Source organism: Harmonia axyridis, chromosome 5 (genome assembly GCF_914767665.1).
Source record: "Harmonia axyridis chromosome 5, icHarAxyr1.1, whole genome shotgun sequence".
NCBI classification, from domain to species: Eukaryota; Metazoa; Arthropoda; class Insecta; order Coleoptera; family Coccinellidae; genus Harmonia; species Harmonia axyridis.
In genome coordinates, this window is record NC_059505.1 from 26,701,812 (window position 1) to 26,722,780 (window position 20,969).

Genomic DNA, 20,969 nt, shown 5'->3' on the forward strand with positions numbered 1-20,969 from the left:
CCAAAATAAATATATAATAAATTACAAAAAGTGTTCAAAATGACTACCACCAGCCTAATCCTCATAAGATTTGCCGTGAAAAGTTGCACCTATGATCAAATTTCCAATAAAATCAATACAAGCGTTCAAATGTTACCGCATTGAAATGAATTTACTTCGAATGACTATGTATAAATGGAAGAAGAGCATATTTTGACATATGTATATGGGTATTAATCACTTCCTTTTTTGCCACATAATTAGGAAACACCAGTATAAATAAGATAGTTCTGTTCTCCAACTCCTTTCAATTTTAGCAGCATATTCTTTCTATATTATTTATTTTCATTTTTTTTTTAGATCAAATAATTATTTAAACTGTTAACTGATGTATATCAATTCTTTTGATTTTGATTCACTTTTATTCCAAATAGATATCCTAATATGCATGATTAAAATATATTGCTATTTGCTATATTATGTATTATGTGTATACTTAATTATTTTTCTCGATTTCTGTACGCACTTCAGCGAGTTTCAGGTATAAACACTAAAAACTGCAAGTATTCAAGAGTTATTCAGAAGGTTAGGAGGTAGGTGTGTGTTCTGGATATTATATTTATGTTCTATGAACGAGAAAAATTTAACAGTAATTTACTCATAAGAATAGAATATTACAGTATGTACAATCTTAAATATAAGATTAAGGCTTAAATATCCATTGTTTTGGGAAATATTTCTTATTCTTGGTGGCAACATTGTTTAAACATTAAGAGTTTAACACAGACTTTCAACAATATTCAACTTTTAACATTCATTCAGTTCTAGTTTTTCGCAGAGGATTTCTTTATTTCCGTGTCGATGTCATATTCTGCTTCACTTCCATTCGAATCGTAGTAGGCATAATCGTAGCTGACATCTTTAGTTTTTTTAGGAACCTGTGTTGTGGAAGACACTGGTTGTTGGTTCCTTTGTTTGTTCACAGGTTGCTGCTGTGTGTACCTTGGTGTAATTGGTTGAGATGGACGTGTGTTATCTTGTTTGGCTGGTGCATTTGGAGTAACTGAGAAGGGTCGTGGGGACTCATATTGGCCTTTGCTCTTCGCTTGTTTACTCTGCTCTTGAGCTCTGTGTGATTGCGCCAAGTCGTTCCTGCTCTTTGCAATGTTTTGACTATGTGCTGTCTTCAAGAATTCATCGTCACGTCTGTCATCATAATCGTATTTTCCGTTGTAAGAACCATCATCATACTGGGTTTCATCAAATCTATTGGACCTACTTATAGGTGTAGTTGAGGTAATTTTTGGAATAGTTGGAGTGTACTGAGTATATGGTGTTGTCTTAGGTGTGCTTTGTTGGTTGTAGTTTGTTTTCTGAGAGTTGAACTGGTTGTAATTATTGGATTTTTGGTTCGAGAAAGGTTGAGGTTGTTGTGTATTTTGGTTGTTTGGTTTCTGACTACTAAATGGTTGGGGTTTTTGGGTGTTGAATTGCTGTTGCTGGTTGTTTTGATAATTGCTCTGTTGCTGCTTCTGATTTTGGGTGTTTTGATTGTTGGTATTGTATTGGGTGGTTACTTGGGAAATTGTGTTGTAACCTTGATTGGCTTTTGGTGAAAATGTAGTCGGATAATTTTCAACTTTCTTGGTTGTGGTTTGATAGTATTGTTTCTTGGGTGAGAAAGTTGTGGGATAGTTGTCATTTTGATTTTGGAAAGGAGCAGGCGATTTCTTGACTTCAAAATTGGTTTTCTGTGGATAATTTTCGGTCACTTTTGTAGACTTTTTAATATCGAAATCTTCGTCATTATATTCATCGTTTTGCTGGTTGTTATTAGCTCTTGGATAGTTCTGGGTGGTTTGTTTATTGAATGCTGGTGTAGTTGGGTAGTTTTGTTGATTGTTGTAGTTGTTATTGTATTGGTTCGATTGTCTTGAAGGAGGATTGTTATACTGATTAGATTGTCTGAAAGGTGCTGGAGTAGATACTGTTAATGGTTCACTGGTACTCTGACTTTGCCTGAAGTTATCAGCACTGTTGTATTGGCGATCTGGAATTTGGGCTCTGTGTCGTACGCTATTTCTATTTCTGTGATTATTAACAGCTACAGTGTATCTTTCGTTGGTCAAGGTTGTTGTACCTCTAGGGGTTGTTGTTGGCACATAGCTGCTTCCTGCAAAATTGTTTATGAAACCTGTTGGTTTCTGAGGTCTGTTTGTTTGGTTCTCTTCGAGCCTTGGTTGAGTTTGTTTGATTCTCTTAGGTGTTGGGACCGGAGCGGAGGTTGTGTCTTGTTGTTGATTGTTATTAACTGGCCTTCTCATTGGTTTCCTGTTCAGTTTTCTCTTCTGGAATTGATCGTTATTCTGGTTGGCATTCACGTTGTCATCGTAGTCGTCCTCGGTTTCTTTTCCACCGTTTCTGTTGTTGAAGAAGTTAGAGCTACTAGAACCCTTGAAAATATCGCGTTCGTGATCCTGGTCATTGTTTTGACGGTGAGATTGCTGTTGATGGTCATTGTTTGGACGGTGAGATTGCTGTTGATGCGCTTTTCTGTTATTGTTGTAGGTAGTTTCCTTTTGTTGGTTGACACGTTGCGTTTGGTGTTCTCTGTTCAACCTTACGTCTCCTGTTTCAGCACGTTGTAAGCCGAATGTTTCTTCGTCCTCTCCGTATTTCTTGGCTTTCGATTCGAAACCTGAAATAAAAAAAATATTGAAGATGATTCATAAATAGAACGTGTCATATATTCATAATGTCATATTCGCGAAGAAGTATCGGGTGTGCCAAATTCGTTGTCTATAGTGAGGGGGATCTCAGAATCCCCTTGATGGTACGATTTCAGGCTCGATTTTCAAGAAAATTTGTCTGGTAAAAAAAGCATCCTCACAAATTCAACTGTTTTCAAGCTATAAGAGGCAATTAAAAAATGGCGTGAAATGAAAAATTTATCATAACTTCTTCATTATTGGTGATAATAAAATGAAACAAAGACATCACACAGACACTTTTTTTGGTAGAATCCATTGCTGTATCAATTTATTTTTCATTGCCTTTAGTGTTGAAGTTTTAATACAAACTTTTGATATATAAATTTCTAAAATAACTATAAAAATCATCAAAAGTATCAGTTTCACATGGCAAATCAACCAAGTGCTTGTCTATATCAGTCTTTGAACTTCAGATGATTGAAATATTCGGTAACCACCAAGTTCTCACGATTTAACATCATTAGATTTTTTCCTTCGATCACATTTATCAATTTAAAAATGTTAAAAAATCTAACGATGTCAAATCCGAAAACCTTGGTGGCACCAAATATATTAATTATCTGAAGTTCACAGATTATTATAGATATGCACTTTCTATTAGAAATTTATATATTATGTGGGAATGAAAAATACGATTTTATTCGTTATAGAAATTTTTATGGTTTACATTTAAAAAAGTTTGTATTATAACTTCAAAACCAAACTAATGGCAATAAAAAATGAATTATTAGACCAATGGATTCTACTAGAAAAAGTGCCTGTAGGATGTCTTTATTTCATTCAATAGCACCAAATACCTGATGAAGAAGTTATGAAAACTTTTCATTTCACGCCATTTTCCAATTTTCTCTCATAGCTTGAAACCAGTTGAACCTTGAACCTATATGAGGTTGCGGTTTTCACCAAATTAATTCTCTCAAAAATTGAGCCCCGAAAATGTGTCATTTATTTTTTTCTAGCTCAAAGGGATTCTGAGGTCTCCTTCCTAGACAATGAATTGGGGACACCCGATACATAACTCTCCACCAAATTACTCAAAGGATCACTAAAACGTTATGAACGAATAGCTTATAAATCATTATGTATGATTATTATGCATGACACATTAACATTTACGACCATGTTATTATGGTAATAAAGTTAGATAATATTGTATAAAACTCCAAAACATATTTATTGAAGGCATTGAAGCACTCATTAGAGTCATTAGACTAACGATTTTCATCTTTATTTGGTGTTTGATTAATTTCGATCAATTTCACAATATTTTTTGGCGCTTGTTCCAGGAGAACAGCGAGCTGTTATTTTGCCTAAATCAGATGCAAGTTATTCTCTGATGAAGAATTATAGGAAAAAATGCTGTACGTTTGGACAACCATCGTATTTGTGAATTTATGTGTGACTTACAACCACACGAAATTTTGTTTTCTCAATAATTGAAAAAAATATTTATTCGATGTAACTGAAATTTAGAAATGAGTTTCATATTTTTCATCGATATAAAAAGATGCATGAAGATACATGCATGCATAATCCGTTCGTCATGAAGAGAAGGGAACTTTGGGAGCATATACAGGGTGTTTCTTAATTACAATACAAACCTTCAAATGATAATTCTTTAGGTCGTTTTAAAAAAAGTTCCTGTGAACATTCATCCAGAGTCGTTTCGTTTCTGAGATAGGTACAGGGCGTTTGAGTTTAAAAAATACATAAAATATCATTAATATTCCTATAACAATTTGGTTGAAATTGGGTATAGTTATTCCAAGTAGCTAATAGGGGGTTTATTGTTTATTATTGACTTTTGGCTTTTTCATGTTGTCCATGGATAGTTTTTAGAACAAGTTGAAGTGAATTTAACTTTTACCTGAAAATTGAGCTTGATACGAAGAAATCACAGGAGTTCAAAAAGTTGAATTTTCAGTTGCCCATAATCTAAAATTTAACGGGCTTCAAAAAAGTCAGTAGCAGTTACATACAACACCGGGCGTATGTTCAATTTTCTAAGAAATATTTCTGAAACGATCTAACGAATCATCCTCTGAAGTTTCGTGCTGAACTAGAGCAACACCCTGTATTTTGAAAACTTAACCACAACAGGAAATTTTAACTTTTTTGCTGTTTATCATTTCAGTTTGCAATGTGCGAAATATGAATACGTGTTGAAGATATTTGATAGTATAGTGTTATGAATATTTGAAATAAATTCAAACCATTTAACCTTTCCATGTGAGAAATCTGTAATAAAACCACATGCGAACATATTATTGTCGACTTATTGCGAAATATTCGATATTCCCTAAATGGAATAAATCAACAATAAAACTATTAGGTAACATTTATAGAAGCACTTTCGCACTTGTGGTAAACAGAGAGTCAAATGAGGGATTTTGAAACCAACACTGAGTAATCTCTAAGGACATAATTCACTATGACTGTGGAGTATGTAACACTTGTTGGCTAAAGACAACTATGGGAATCATAATGACGAAAACAGTGAATCGTGAATGTGTAATATTCAACTTGAGAGAAAAAGATGAGATGAGTCTGTTGAAAGTGAAAGCTGAATCACTCGAAATGGTACATCTCTTGAGATCAGAATCTGGGCGCTAGAGGTCACCGGTTCCTTACTGGATAATGATATAATGTTGGAATGTTGCGGAAAATATTTCCTACTCTGGTGAGTAGTTAGATGAATTAGATAATTAAATAATCATAATGTACTCCATTTGATGTGAAACTCATTAAGAAGTTCTGCATAGTTAGTATTACTTTATGATTAAAAACGGATGTAGGTACATTAAGGAAAATGGAATTTACTACAGATATAAATGAGTCGCCTATTTTTTAAGGCTGTGAAAGTATTTTCCAATGAAATCAATTACGTATGACGAAAATGTTAATAATAATTGAAGTGTCGATAATTCAGTTGGGTAGATGCTTAAATAGTTCAAAAATCAATATTTTTCGAAGAGAACTATTATAAGGTACTGCAAGAGAAGAATGTCAGGAAGGTTTCCCATGACTAAATTTTCCCAAAAGTGAAAAATCTATGGTGGGTTTCATACAAAACAAAAGTTCTAAGGAGCATATTACGCATGACTAGAAAAAGTAATTCAAGGAGTGTCTTACCTACAACTCGAGTTGTTTATTATACTTTTTCTACGACCGCAATCATTTCCATGAAAACACGGGCAAATCCAAAAACTGGTGGCAAATCGCGACACAATTTCGAAACGTCAAAAGATTATTGGCTAAGCGGGCTGTCATTAATTCGTTTCCGTGGCAACTACCTAAGGTTTTATCTTATTGGTTATTCGCCGTGCGATTTACTTCACAGATGCTACCTTAATAGTTTTTGATCGTGCTTTCTGTTTAGGGTAAAGTAAATCGCATAATTTTACTTTACACAGTGCTTAAAATATGCAATTACATAGTTGGCGAGATGTACACAATTCGTCACTTTCTTTGGGGGAGTAGTACTTTACTCTGAGTTATTCCGAAATTGAAGGAAACCATGTGGAATTTCTAGGTCTTATGGGGGATAAGATAAGGCGATAGCTGTGGGCAGTCAAAGTTGCCCACCTATTGTGCCGAAAAACGACAACTCACAAATTTACTGCAGGCTCGGACAATTGAAATTTTTAGGGTTATTTGTCTAGAAAAGTATTTAATAGAGTCTGATGCCGAAAACGAGTAACAAATGATAAATTCGAATAATTAATATTCGAATGGTCCTATGCTTGATACAATATTATGTACCAAGATTACTGCGTACATACTGTAGAAGATCATGGACCTTCAGATTCAATTTGAAATGAAAATTTTGTTGTTTTTTGATTTTTTAATGAACCTGATCCGAAAAATAACCGCAAAATCATGTTTTCTTTTTGAAATAGTATGAAGAACTTTATGCCGAAATTTTTTAGACATAGGTATATAAGTTACTATTGAGGAATGATATCTCCGGTAGAAAAAATAGTTTATAACTCTACTGCACATTACTTAATTTTCTTATCGAATCCATGAATTTCTTACTCTTTGATTGTATTCTACCTTTTTTCGTGAAAATTGCTTCATTTCCGTTAGGAATTAGTTAGAAATAACCACGAATAATATGTATTTTAGACACTCACCTGAACCTAGTCTGTAAAGATCAAAGTTGTCGCTGGAATAGTAAAGGGTAGAAGCATCACAATCTACATCTTCCCATTCTGCACAGATTTGATGATCTTGATCAAATGCTGTTCCATTGGGACATAAGAAGCGGAAATCTTGTACCTGCAAAAAAAAACAAGAGATAATAACAACAACAAAAAACTTTTCGAACGGATGTTACACAATGCTTTCTGATTCATAGGGCCGCCGCCAGAAGCGGCACACCGGACATTTTGCCGGGGCGTCAAATTGTAAGGGCGCAAAGTCTGTTAATAAAACAAACTTTAATAACTCAAGGAATTTGACAAGGTGATTTTAAGTTAAAAATACGATTTCAAATGAAATTGAAAAGATGTCTGAGAAGGAAAACAGAGGCTCCTTTGAAGAAAATGCAATAAATTATGTAAAGCGCTAAAATGTCTGGCGGCAGCCCTGCTGATTCATCTCGACCGCTGAAAGCACTTATTTGAGCACTTTGGCTCAACCCTAATTCCCCATATCATATTTGAATCACAATCAGACTATCGCAATGTAAATCTTAATAAAGAAGTTAAGGCTATTACAAGGATTTACGGACACACAGACCGACATAAAAATATAAAACCATAGAATTCGGAGATCGAAAAAAAATTTCTTCCAGCATAGATTTATTCTGAAGCAATAACCAAATTTTGTGTACCTTATTAACGTTATGAAATCCAAAATCGAACCATGTAAAATAGTATTGTGTTTATTATCAGCAGTGGGAGTGTTTCTCTTTGTGGTGAGATTGGATGTTGGACAATGTTAGACGAGTCACAAAAAGTACTTTTTCCTAATCAAACATGCTATTTTCCACGCATTGAAAAGAATTGATGAATATTTAAAAAAAATCCAGAGCTGCTGATAGCATGTTAGCGAATCTTAGTGCAAAATTTCGTGTTGATAGTGTCATAAAAATCATATAAAATTCAAGCAGAATATTGAAACAAAAATTTTCATTGTTAACATATCCGTCCAAATAGCAATTCGGCGTGTATGTAGATGGGTTGTGCAATAAGTTTTGCGGTTCGATAGAGAGGACTTTGCGACTAGCCTATTTTTTTTTGTTATGTTGGTGTTAAGTTTCATTTCAATCTGCCAATTCATTCTTTGTTTACAATCCATTTAGTATCGACGTGACACAGTATTTTTTTATGATGGAAAAAAATCAATTATCTCGCAGGATTGAAATTTATTTCTGGAAGGTGTTAGTATCAGTTTTTTTGGAATGTGAAAGAAATTTTTTTCATGGAGAATTTGTAAACTGGTGAAACAATAAATTCTGAATATAATTTGATCTTTTAGACCAGTTGAAGGATAAAATTTGTGAAAAAAAAATCTTTTTCATCAGGACAATGCACCGTATCACAAGAACATTTTGACAATGGCTAAAATCCATTAATTGAAAAACAAAAAATAAAAATCATGCGTGGAAAGTGATGAAGTCCACGCATGATTTTTGTATTTATTTTGGAACCGGATTGAAGTCGCTAGGGACCAAATCTGGGGAATACGGTGGATGCTCTAACAGTTCGAACTTTAATTCATGAATGATCATGAATGATTTAATTCATTGTCAAACTTCTCTTGTGGTACGGTACATTGTCCTGATGAAAATAATTTTTTTTCACAAATTTTATCCTTCAGCTGTAGAAGCTTATTTTGCAAGCCTTCCAGATTCTGACTTCATTCATCAATTGGAATCTCGTTGGAACAAGTGTATTGACGTTCAGGGAGACAATACTGAATAATAAAGTGTTTATAAAGTCATAAAATTGTGTTTTTCTTATCGAACCGCAGAATTTATTGGACAACCTTGTTAAGAATAACAATTTCGACCACCTTGTGAAATTTCGTGCTGATAGCGACATCAGAATGTTAAAAAAATCATGAAGAAATCTAAAAAAAATGAGGAAAGGTTATAGATGTGAAGTCAGGAGTTTTTGGCGCTCGTTCATTCATTCGCCAATCATGCTTTTGGAGACTACATATATCTATATCCAGTTATGTGGTCACCAAGGGCGTAATTGGCACATGAATGAACGAGCACTTGAAGCTCTTGATAGTACTTCCCTTCTTTTATCTCTACCTAACATTTTGTATTGCTTGGTGGATAAGATTTAACAAAATTTTTTTATTCTAAAATCGAGATCATCATTGTGGACTGTAAAAAAGATACTCTCATTTCTTATGAAATTTCATTTCATCGAACTATTCATAGTAGTTTCTTCATATTTCCTGATATCATTCACGGTACATTAGCATTCAGGTCCCATACAAAATTACCACAAAAGAATTGGCCGTTGGACGATATGGCCACTGATCGCCAAAATAATCGGAAGAAGCACTTAATTTCAGTTAAATGTTGAATCTTCTTACAATAGCAAGGACATTTCCAAATCAAGCCTGTTATTCACGCTTTTTGCATCCTTTTAATCTCACCTATTACCATCTTTCGAAAGAGCTATCATGGTATAAAAAAATTGAAGAGGAATTATTAATTTCTAAATATATAATATCGCATCGTTATTTATGTTAATGGGATGCAAATTGAGGTGATGCATCGTATTCAAATCGGAAAAAAAAGATACACACGACATGGGTTGAGTTTCGCAAGAGCGCCTTCTTCTAATCATCAGTTTTATGTCATCAAGATAGTTCTTTTCGAGATGCTAACCACCATTCATCGCATGCAAGAACACCGACGCGAATTATGTACAGGATGTGAATGAAATATGGTTGTATAATTATTGGATATCTTGATCTGGTTACGAAAACTGGAGATCTGAGGAATATGCTTCAGAGACTTATCAGGAAAACTGGGTTGATTCAAATTAGAAGGTTGAAAATGAATCATATAGGATTTTTTCTTGAATATCATTCTGAATTCATCCTCAGGGTCATCAGCGACAATGAAAAAGTTTTTTTCTTATTGACAAACGCATGCAATATACAGGATGTAACTAAATAAGTGGGAAAAGTTTTTTAGCTAGGTGGGGGGAAAATCATTGTCCAGAAGGGAGTCTTAAATACAGGGATGGCCTATTAGACAAAAAACTAACCATAATTTTGAGATGAAAATTTGCATTTTGGGGTTTGAGACCATGATAATTCTCCCTAAAATATTTTCAGATCTCTACAACTTCAGGTTATACCGGAAACAGACTACCACTTCCTTATTTCGAATGGCACACTCATCAGTTTATTATTGCTTCATTAGATAGCTTTTTTGATGACAATTTTGGCAATATGCCATACCTTAGGTAAAAAATCAACGGTTCATGGTTTAATGAGATTCTTATAAAAAAAATGGTGGCGATGAGGACTCACTTTTTTTAATATTTCGACAGAAAAGCTTTTTTCGAAATTTTTTTTCTCTTTTGATTCCGCATATTATAAGACTGTTTGCGGTTTAAACCAAAAATGTACAGGGTGTTCACAAGAAGATCATGAACTTGGACAACTCAAATTAATCAAAACTCTATATTTTTTATTATTTCAGTCGAATCTGCGTACAAAAATATTTGGGTTGATCAATTCATTATAATAGCGTTATTGAAGATAGTTTGAAAAGAGTAGGTATGCATCATTCCACAAACCGTTTAACAGAAGTTTTGATCCATACATCTGTATATATTCAATAAATAAGTTAAATGTTTCGATACTAAAATCATGTTTTATTGAACTATTGAATTTCATATATAAAAGGAATAATGAGAGTAATTGTTTAAAAGCAAAGATGAGATTGAATTTCATATTCTTACAAATTTCATTGTATAAATTTTAGTTTCTGAAGATGACAATTTATAATATTGAAACGCTCGTGATTATTCCGTGTGGTGACTAAACTCCATTACCTCTGTTTTTTGCAGTAGAATAGTGAATTTTTATATGCTATAATGGAATGAACATAAAATTCATTCGATTCGCTTAGAGAGCTTCCTAAATTGTTCAATTATGTAGTGCGTACCTAATATTGATGGTGATCCGTTTGAATCTTCTTTTCTTTGGGAGTTGCACAAGAAACTCGATTCGTATGATTTGCAGCAATTTGATATGGAATTTTGAGTCGGTTACTTCAATTAGAAATTTCTCTTCGATTCATTCAAGTCCGTGATGAATTTTATTCAAATTGCAGTTATTGAACTTTCATCAATGAAATATCTGATCCGAATGTAGTTTTCCTTATTGCCATTATTCTTTCCGAAATGTTTTAATGTTAGATATGATTGTTTAAAACAATATTCAAAACATAAATTCCGTAAATTTCTAAATAGGTATGGTTTTCACCTTTTGAATGAAGTTCAATTGGTTTGGAAATAAAATTCTGAAAAAAGTGTTTAGGAAGTACCATAGTATAGATATTATATTATATAGGGTGGCCACTTTTTCAATGGGATTGTATTGGTAACTTTTAAACCATAGGAGTTAGAAGGTCGGTCAAATGGAGAAAAGTTGCATGCATAGAAGCATTATCAAGCAGTTTGAACAAATCGAGATTATCAGGGCCGGTTTTTGAGATATCATAAGAAAAGTAAATTCTGTCATTTTGATTTTTCTTTTTTTCCCACTTTATTTCAAATATTATTCCAAAATGTTACAGGAATTTTTTATTCGACAGTAAATTGTTCTCAATTTGACGTAATCAGATTTCGTATCCAACCTTTCGTGCTCTCAACCTCGTTTTTTTCAATACGGACCTGTATATTTTATGACACTTTTCGAAATAACTTTTAACGCTGAATTCAACGATATATCATACAATGTCATTCAAAGTTGATTTTCAGGTGATTTTAACCCTTATCCAAATTTCTCTGGATAACATTTTTGGATAATATTTTAAATAAAGTGGAAAAAAAAGAAAAATCAAAATGACAGAATTTACTTTTCTTATGATATCTCAATAACCGGCCCTGATAATCTCGATTTGTTTGAACTGCTTGATAATGCTTCCATGGATGCAACTTTTTCTCCATTTGACCTACCTTCTAACTCTTATGGTTTGAAAGTTACCAATACAATCCCATTGAAAAAGTGGCCACCCTGTATATATAATATATACTATATTAGCTCACCGTCAAAATTCTCTAAATGAAAAGTCATGTTATCATAAAAAAAACATTATGGGAACATCTGATCTTAATTATTTGAGAAAATAAATCGCTTCAAAAGTATCATTCATGTCTATTGATATGATTTATTAATAACAAAAAAGTATTGAAACTGAATTCGGAGAAAAAGTCCTTATTGTCCTATCAATCTTCATTTCAATAACGACTAGTTTTGATACCTTCAAAATGTCAAAGCTGTAAGGAATTCAAACAATCAATTACTTGCTTTAAAAATTTGACTCGCATCTTTTACAGATTTTTTAAAGATTACGGTAGTGAGATCTGTGCGCCAGGTTCGAGACTTATTCAGTTCGAGAACGATAAAACCTATTTGTTAAATGTTGTGAAAATTAAAAAGAAATTTGAAGAAAAAGAGTGATTTTTTTTGTAAACTGTAGTCAATTTTTATTATACTGAATGATTACTGCTATATTTTGCCCAAAAAAAGGGGAGATGTTAGTTGAATGTGCTATCTTACCCCTACACCAGCGACTTTAACGCAAATGTGGAACATCTGGCATTGTGCATCCACATCAGCATAGTAACCTCCCAAGATCTTGTCCCTACAGGAAAATTCTGTATCTGGCATGTTCTCCAGACTGTAGGTAGGGAAAGGCCTGTTGTTCAGAAACTGCGCAGACCCGCATGCTGTGTATAATCCTGAAATTTAAGAAATTTCCATGTTTAAACCAAAATTTAACTGGAAGTACTTTTTCTCCCTACTCTATCAATTTAAACGAAGGTTTATCACCGGAAAACTGTGCAACATAAAGTTATGATTTTTTTGAGTATGTGTTTAGATTTTCTTCATTGATTTTTTTCAATCATTATTATCACTACCACTTATGATATCAATAAAAATTTGAAACTTGAGAAATCAAGTTGAATGACTCAAAATGAAATTCGCGAACATTGAAAATGGTAAAGATCATTTGAATCGAAGAAGACTTGTACAATTCACCGATAAGCAATTGCAACAAAGCATATAGGTAAGCGAAAGTTGTTTTCTATGAACTACATTATCTATTTATAATCGTCTCAACTCCATGCAAATATTATGCTTCGATAACAACTTTAAAAACTCGATATTACGTCGATTTGTTACATTTCCGGTTCCATCCTGAATACTTCCATAAATCTGAATGTTTTATGATCCATATTTGTAGGAAACACTTCAGTGGCTTCCCATTCATCGATTTTTTATTCACAACACAATTTCAACATGGTTTCAGAAATATGTATATATTCACGATTTATTGAAAAAGTTATATGAAATACTTTCATATGTTTAGTTTTTGTCAAGACACAACATAACACTGAAACCAGCGATATCGTCAAACCATAAAGTAACGTTTGAAAACAATGTGTGCAAATTTTACATTATAGCCAATTTTAATAGATCTCATTTTTAATGATAGCCTGCTGGATTTAAACTTGCATTCCTTCTATCCGAGTTCTGATTCAAAACTTTATCATTCCGAAAATAACAGAGATAGAGGTAGCACTACTTCATTTCATTAATGTAAATCTTTCCAAATGCTCTCCTCCTAGTCTGGTTTCAGCTTGAACTTCTCAATTTTATCTTTGTTATTTTTCTAGCAATAACCAATGACCCTCAACGAAGTGTCATAACTTGAAATTTTTCCATTTTATAGCTGTGACAAAATCGCAGTATTCTGCTAATAATGAACTTCGAGAAAGCAATGCGAACTTCTTACATCATTTTATGATCTCTTTGTTCGAGGCTGCATTAGCCAGACCTTCCTCAAACTCGACGTTAATGAATTACTCAAATTTATCCATATTTAATTCCCTAATAGATTATTTTTTGCTACACAAAACATCAGTTTGAATTAATGGAACGATCGAATGAAAAAGGACAATCAATATTCATTACCTAGGAGAAAGCTGCCGGTTTGATTCAGCTACGTAATATTTCTCCTCTATCTCGCTATTCTCACGAGTTATACCATCTATCACATCATTGTCAGCTTATCTATTCGTAAAAGGTCACAAAATTGAGGGAACATTACGATATTCCCCTCATTAGCGAGTTATTTCAACTTTCACCTTCAACGTGATTGTGCTCAAAAACATAAATTGATATCCAGGGTGTAGCTTATAACCCTAAAGAAAACCTCTGAACTAAATCACATGAAACTCCTCTTAAAGCAATTTCATATATGAATGCAATTCTCGATAGATAATAACGTAAATGAGGACATCAAGATAATACAGTTGTATATGGTTTTCTTTATGAAACCCTTAGAAGTGACAGCCTATTGCAGTTGTGTCAGACTTCCTAATGATCGGGTATAGTAACATAAACTATACAGGCTGTTTCCAAATTAGACGTGAACCTTGAAGGAGGTATTAGTATCACTCATTTGATGTCAATAATTGAGCTATATTTATTGATAACCGAAAATCGAGATATTTGATTCTTGTGTTTTTTTTTTCAAATTCACTTCACTTTACTTTATTCTTGTCAATTTTTTCTACATTGATCAAGTTTGATTCACTTTTGGATAATGTTCATCAGAAAAAGATATGATTTTTATGGAAAGAGCAAAATTATGCTGTATTAGATGTCGAATAAGAATAAGAATGATTTGAAAGTTGCTATATGAAGCAAAAAATATTAAATTTCTACTATACATTTGTCTGCAACTTTCGAATTCCATAATTTATGACTAAATTATTTTGAAAACTTTCCAAATTCTTTCTTTATTTCCTAAAAAAGTTTTCGTTCGAATGCAGGCTCTAGTTTCGTTTCAGCAGATTTTGATTTAAAAGGGGAAAGAAGCAAAGAAAGTAAAGTAATGAATTGAATATTCTCTTATTGCAATTAAGCTCAAAATTTCAGTAGTAGTAGTCCTTATACAAGCACGTGCCCTTTTTCTTATTGCTTCAGTTACTCCTGAAATTTACTCTCAATCTTCTCGCTGCTTCGTCTGTTCTAATGGTGTTACATCCGGACTTCTCGCTGGCCACGAAAATAATCCAAAATTATAATCAAATCTGGTCAATATGAATAGAATTAAGGGAAAATGAATTATTTCGTAAACTGTTGAATTTTGATCACTAAATATGGCTCAAACGACAGCAAATGAGTCATACTTACACGACCTCCAAAGTTCACGTCTACTTTGAAACACCCTGGGTACTTCATAGATCTTAGGTTATAACTTTGTAAGGCAATGAGTTTATACAGGTATACCTATGTGACTGACATTCTATAGAAAATGTTATCCAATTTATTTTTTTAACAAAATTAATTCTGCATAAGTTATCTTTTAAACGTTTTTTTTTTTGGATATTTATGCACGACAGCTTTCGATGATTCAACAGTCTCATGAATACTTCATTCGTAACAATAGAAAAAATGTTACTATTGAAATAATAATCATGAATGAATGTTAACAAGTGACCGGTGTACCTATTCAGATTAACATCTATAATTGTTGACACAACAATGAGGAATACAACTGCATTATAGATAAAGTCTTCCAAATTGAATTTGGTAATTTATAATTGCAGTTGGAATGAACGAGAAACTTCCTTCTATTCTGCATCCATCTTAATTATAAGGTTCAGTTTTGAAAAATACGTAGTGTTCCGATGTACATAATTTATGTTGACACAGAGTTAGTTAGTGATTCTCACGTTGACGATTGTTTCAGTGTTCTCTGTGTTACACGCTTCCTACTAAGTGGCTGTAATTACAATGATTTGTAGTCTTGTTCTGTATTGTTCGGTTGAGAGTGGAAAGTGGCGATCTTTTTTGAAACAGTGAGAAGAGGCTCTTTGTCTTTTTTTCTAGTCGTGATGCGTCGACTGCTATAAGGTGCTAAGAATTTAATCATTTAGAATGTAATGCGTTGTGATGAAAATTGCTCACCTTGTATAGATCTTTTCAAAAATTCGATTTTACGGGGTGTTAACTAGTTAGTTGATTGTCAAAATTTGTCCTTGGCAAGATTTCAAGACAAAACAGAAATGTTGTTTTATGCTTGAAATGGGTAGGTACATGGTATTTAAACATCATTGACTTGGTTTTATGTTCTTTATAGTGAAAGGAATTAATTAACAAGTAGCTTCTTCTTTTTTACAAGGACTATATAAAAAACCTCAAGAAAGATTTTTCATTATTATATATTTATATATAAGAAAGTGAAAATATTTTATTAGGCCAATTGAAAAGACTCCGGTCTGATGCACAGCTCACGGTGCTAGTATTGAATCCATATGATTTTTAGTTAGTACAAACCTTCAAACTTGTCAAAATTTGAGAGCAGTCCCACCATTAGTTTGTGGGATATTGCGTTGTGAGTGTAGCTACTTTTGTTGTTTGAAAGAAGATGGAAAAAAATAATTTCGTGTGCTGATAAAATATTGCCTTTTGAAGAGAAAAAATACAGTTGAAGCAAAATATAGGCTTGATGAAGAGTTTCCGGGGTCTGCACCAGGAAAATCAACCATCATTGATTGGTACTCTAAGTTTAAACGTGGTGAAATGAGCACCGAAGATGACGAACGCAGTGGACGCCCAAAATAGGCTGTCAACGACTAAACAATCAAAAAGTTCACAAAATAATTTTGAATGACCGTAAAGTGAAGTTGATCAAGATAGCAGACATCGTGAAGATATCATCAGAATGTGTACATCATATCATTCACGAATATTTGTACATGAGAAAGCTGTGTGCAAAATGGGTGCCGCGCAAGCTTCCAATCGATCAAAATCAACAACGTGTTAATGATTCTGAGCAGTGTTTGAAGTTGTTTAAGTGCAATAAATCTGAATTTTCGCGTCGATATGTGATTATGAATGAAACATGGCTCCATCATTTCACTCAGAAGTCCAGTCAGCAGAGTGGACTACACTCGATGAACCGAGTCCAAAGCGAGGAAAAACACAACAGTCAGATGGCAAGGTTATGGAATCAGTATTCTTAGAGGCGCAAGGTATAATATTCATTGATTACCTTCAAAAGGGCCAGACCATCAACAGCGATTTTAATATAGCGTTATTGGATCGTTTAAAGGATGAAACTGTTGAAAAACGGACCCCTTTAAAGAAAAAAAAGTGATGTTTCATCAAGACAATGCACCGTGTCACAAATCAATGAAAACAATGGCAAAATTGCATGACTTGGGCTTCGAATTGCTTCTGCATGCACCGTATTTGCCAGATCTGGCCCCTAGCGACTTTTTCCTGTTCTCAGGCCTCAAAAGAATTCTCGCTGAAAGATATTTAGCGCCAATGAAGAAGTAATAGCTGAAACTGAGGCCTATTTTGAAGCGAAAGACAAATCGTACAACAAAAATGGTATCGAAAAGTTGGAAGATCGCTATAATCGCTGTATCGCCCTCGAAGGCAACTATGCTGAATAATAAAATCGAATTTTGCCAAAAAAATGTGTTTTACTTTGGTAGACCTGCGACTTTTCAATTGGCCTGTTAATAGCAGTCATAATACGTTAATTTGATAGTTTTATACTTTCTATCACACCTCGTATGGCTAACGTTTCGAAATTCAAAACGATCAATCATCCACATGGATTAATAAGATCACGAATATACCCTCAATAACGCACACACTAGTTCAGTTCAATTGATGATGCGAATGTACCCATTCCAATTAATTTATTTCGAAATTCCTACCAGAAATTATTTTCCCATGTCCCTCAATTACATACAAACAGGATGAATAATCCCATATTGATTATACAATTCCATGCACTCTTGTAATTTCGTTCATATCCAACAACGCGGTTACACATTATACCGTAACTCCACCAATTAGGTCCATTCATCGTTGCATCATTAGATTGCGTGGGTGAACTCCAACTTGCAGGTCGCCAATATAGTTTTACCGTATATGTTTACACGTTCGGCACTCTAGAGGTGTATAATTAAGGGGGATATCAATTATGGAACAAAGAGAGAGATATGATCTGTTCAAAAAGGTCGTAAATGCAGTAACCTGCAGTAGTCAAGGGTGACGTCTTTGTAATTGGGCTATTGTCTTGACAACTTGGTGTGATGTGAGAAGAATTCTCGTATGGTAAAAAAAAAATTGTGGGGGATCTGGGTCATGTCCCATTATTGAATATGCGATGATTTTGAATGGTTTAATTGGTTAGAATATACGAGTGTCAATTAGGAATATTATGACTAATTTCGAAGTAGCAGGAAAGATTCCACTGCTTCTCCATCTTGTAGAGCTGGCAGCGTTGTACTATTGGGTAATAAGAGAATGTCGTATTTAATTCTTGAGGAAATGAAAAAAAACTATTTAAGCAAATCGGAGGGCACTTTGCAATATTCAATATTTGGATGAAATTTATCCAAAACAAAAGAAATGAAAATGGAGCAAATAACGTCACATCGATTTTCATATGATAGCAAAAATTCCTTCAAGAACGTTCAAATGGCCTGCTTAGAGTGTTTGTTTTCTGTTGCTAAGTTAGTACAGGGGTCCTCTATAATCATGCGTACTTTGAACGTCATCTGTCAATTAGTTTGTAAACTTGCTTCCTAATACCGGAGGGTTAAGTAATACCAGGTTGAATATTATTCTGGGATTAATTTGATTCTGTGTGCACCGAGCAGTGCAAGATTACTAATTGCCCGATTATAACTAACAACACTGTACAGTTCTAGCGATTTTCGAGCGCTTGTTAGTATTTCTGTAGGAACAATGATCACGATATAATTAAGGATGGAAACGAAAGACACCCTTCAGGAGCGGTATTCATATTATAGAGGATAACCGACGGTTGAACCGAGCGTCAACTACCAAATTCCGTATTCCTAGTGGGGAATTTGGTAGTTGACGTAACGGTTGAACCGTCGGTTATCCTTCATAATACCGGCTCTAAAATATTTAGAACTTGAACTTTCTATATGTAGGACTGACATAACAAAAATATATTATAGGTTATAAAGGTAGAGTTATATTTTGAGCGGCAAATAATACGTCTATTTTGAGGGATTGGTTCAATCTAGCAGTAGTAAATTCAATGTGCGGTGCAACAGAAATAAAACAATGGAAGAATTAACACGAGTTAAAAAATAATCTTGGATCACATTCCTCAGTGCACACGACTTCAACATAACTCCATTTTGACTTTTCCCTCAAGTGTTTTTTTTGCCATTTCCACAACGAATAAGATATCAAACAGAGACTCTTTCTTAATTTTTGCATTGTTAATTGTAAAATTTTGTGCGCTGAAGCAAAGAAAATGTTACAAATGACCAGAATTGTGGAAAACGTACTGAATTTTACACCACGATAACGTAACATAAGTGGCAAAATTTAACAATTCCCATCGGATAGCCATCATGTTCCACTGATTTGGCACCTGTCAACTTCTTTATCTTCACGAAACTCAAATAGCCATATTCTAGTAATCGTTGAATAAAACGAAGAAGTTAAAGGTAAATATTGCGTTCAAAATATTTTGGTCCACTAATTTTTTTTTGGTATAAACCTATTACTTCGGAAGGGACTTTCTTTTAAAACGATACAATGATTTAAGGTGGAATAGTAGTGATTTGTTTTTCATCGATCAATTTGTGATTTTTTTGAAAAATTATTTTACGTTATAGTCGTTACAAAAATATGCTGCACAGATCTCAAAAAAAAGAAAGAAATGAAAAAATATTGCAGTATCTACCACTAAAAAATCTAAAATTGAATGAAAAGGTTACAAGATTGTATTAAATCTCTCACGAATCAACAAATTTGAATTCTTATGAATTTAATTAGAATTGAAGATTGAATCCTTAAAATTATTCCAAAAATACAAAATAATTTAAGGTATTTGCCAATACCTGCCTAGCAGTTAAAAATTAAAAGAAAAATGCTTTTAGAGTAAAACCATTGTTATTTGTTCAGACGAGGGAAATATTTATAATTATATTATTTTCCAAAAAAATTTTTGGCGAAAAAAAAAAATAATGATCTTTTCACTTTTTCCTCAATTGAAAAAGTTTACAAAAAATTCATTCGAAAAATTAAATCGAGTCAATTTCTCAGATAAAAACTTATAATTGTGCCTTTAAATTTCTCACCACTTCCCACTTCGTTTCCAAAAATTCACAATAGTAATCCACAGTTTTGGTATCCGAGATACTCACCTAATATAAACAAAACACTAACACCCCTCATCTTGTGGCAGGTCAATTACTGACTGAAGACAGAGAAGAAGCGCTTACAAAGATGATCACAGTGAAAGGATGAAGATGTCCTCCAGCAAGGGGGGCTAGGCAAATATCGTGGAGGGGTCGTCTTCTTCAGTTCATCGCAAGGATCTCATTACAATTTTCACCGCGTTTATAAGTACTCTTCTGGAAATCCGATAGAAGAGCTTTCTGTTATGAAGGTCGAAATAATACACCAATATTATATAAACAATATATAGTGGAAGATAATTGAAATTTTGTAGTGGATTAAAACATAGTTTTGGAAAAATATCAATTTATTCTTCGTTAGGAAAAATTTGTTGGCAGGAAATCCAAAAACCAAATAAAATAAATAATATAAATAAATCTATAAATATATGGCTAATGAATTGGGCAATGCATTTTTTTTAAATGTATCCAAGAATAATAAATATGGATAACCAATATTTCAAGTAGTCCTCGATACGTTCTGAAGGTATTCAACTCATTTATTTGAAACCTTGAACTTTGGAACATTTTACATTTCAATATTTCGTTACATTGTATATAATATATGTAAAAATAAAAATAGTTGCGACCGAGTTGAAAATTTGTATTCAGATGAAGACTATTTGAACTAATTCATGTTGATAATTTGAGCAGAATATAGAAAAATAAAATCAGTATTTCCTTAGTAACATATCCGACGGCGTTGAAATGTTGCGTGTAGATTGTTGTAAATTGTTGTTTTATGACA

The 20,969-nt window shown here is 33.2% G+C and overlaps 1 protein-coding gene across 2 annotated transcripts; it reads right to left on the bottom strand.

The window, feature by feature from the left end:
* Window positions 1–617: 617 nt before the first annotated feature.
* On the bottom strand, window positions 618–20,341 carry LOC123681138 (GATA zinc finger domain-containing protein 14-like). 2 transcript variants are annotated; one of them, XM_045619359.1, is made up of 5 exons: window positions 20,189–20,341; window positions 12,519–12,700; window positions 6,887–7,031; window positions 1,616–2,677; window positions 618–1,579 (listed from the first exon to the last, which is right to left on the bottom strand). In XM_045619359.1, exons 1-5 carry the CDS (start codon window positions 20,217–20,219, stop codon window positions 804–806), a joined length of 2,196 nt encoding a protein of 731 aa, XP_045475315.1. In that variant the 5' UTR covers window positions 20,220–20,341; the 3' UTR covers window positions 618–803. The 2 variants fall into 2 exon arrangements, with proteins under 2 accessions (XP_045475315.1, XP_045475314.1); XM_045619358.1 differs by having other exon boundaries at window positions 618–2,677; window positions 20,189–20,340.
* Window positions 20,342–20,969: the final 628 nt, after the last annotated feature.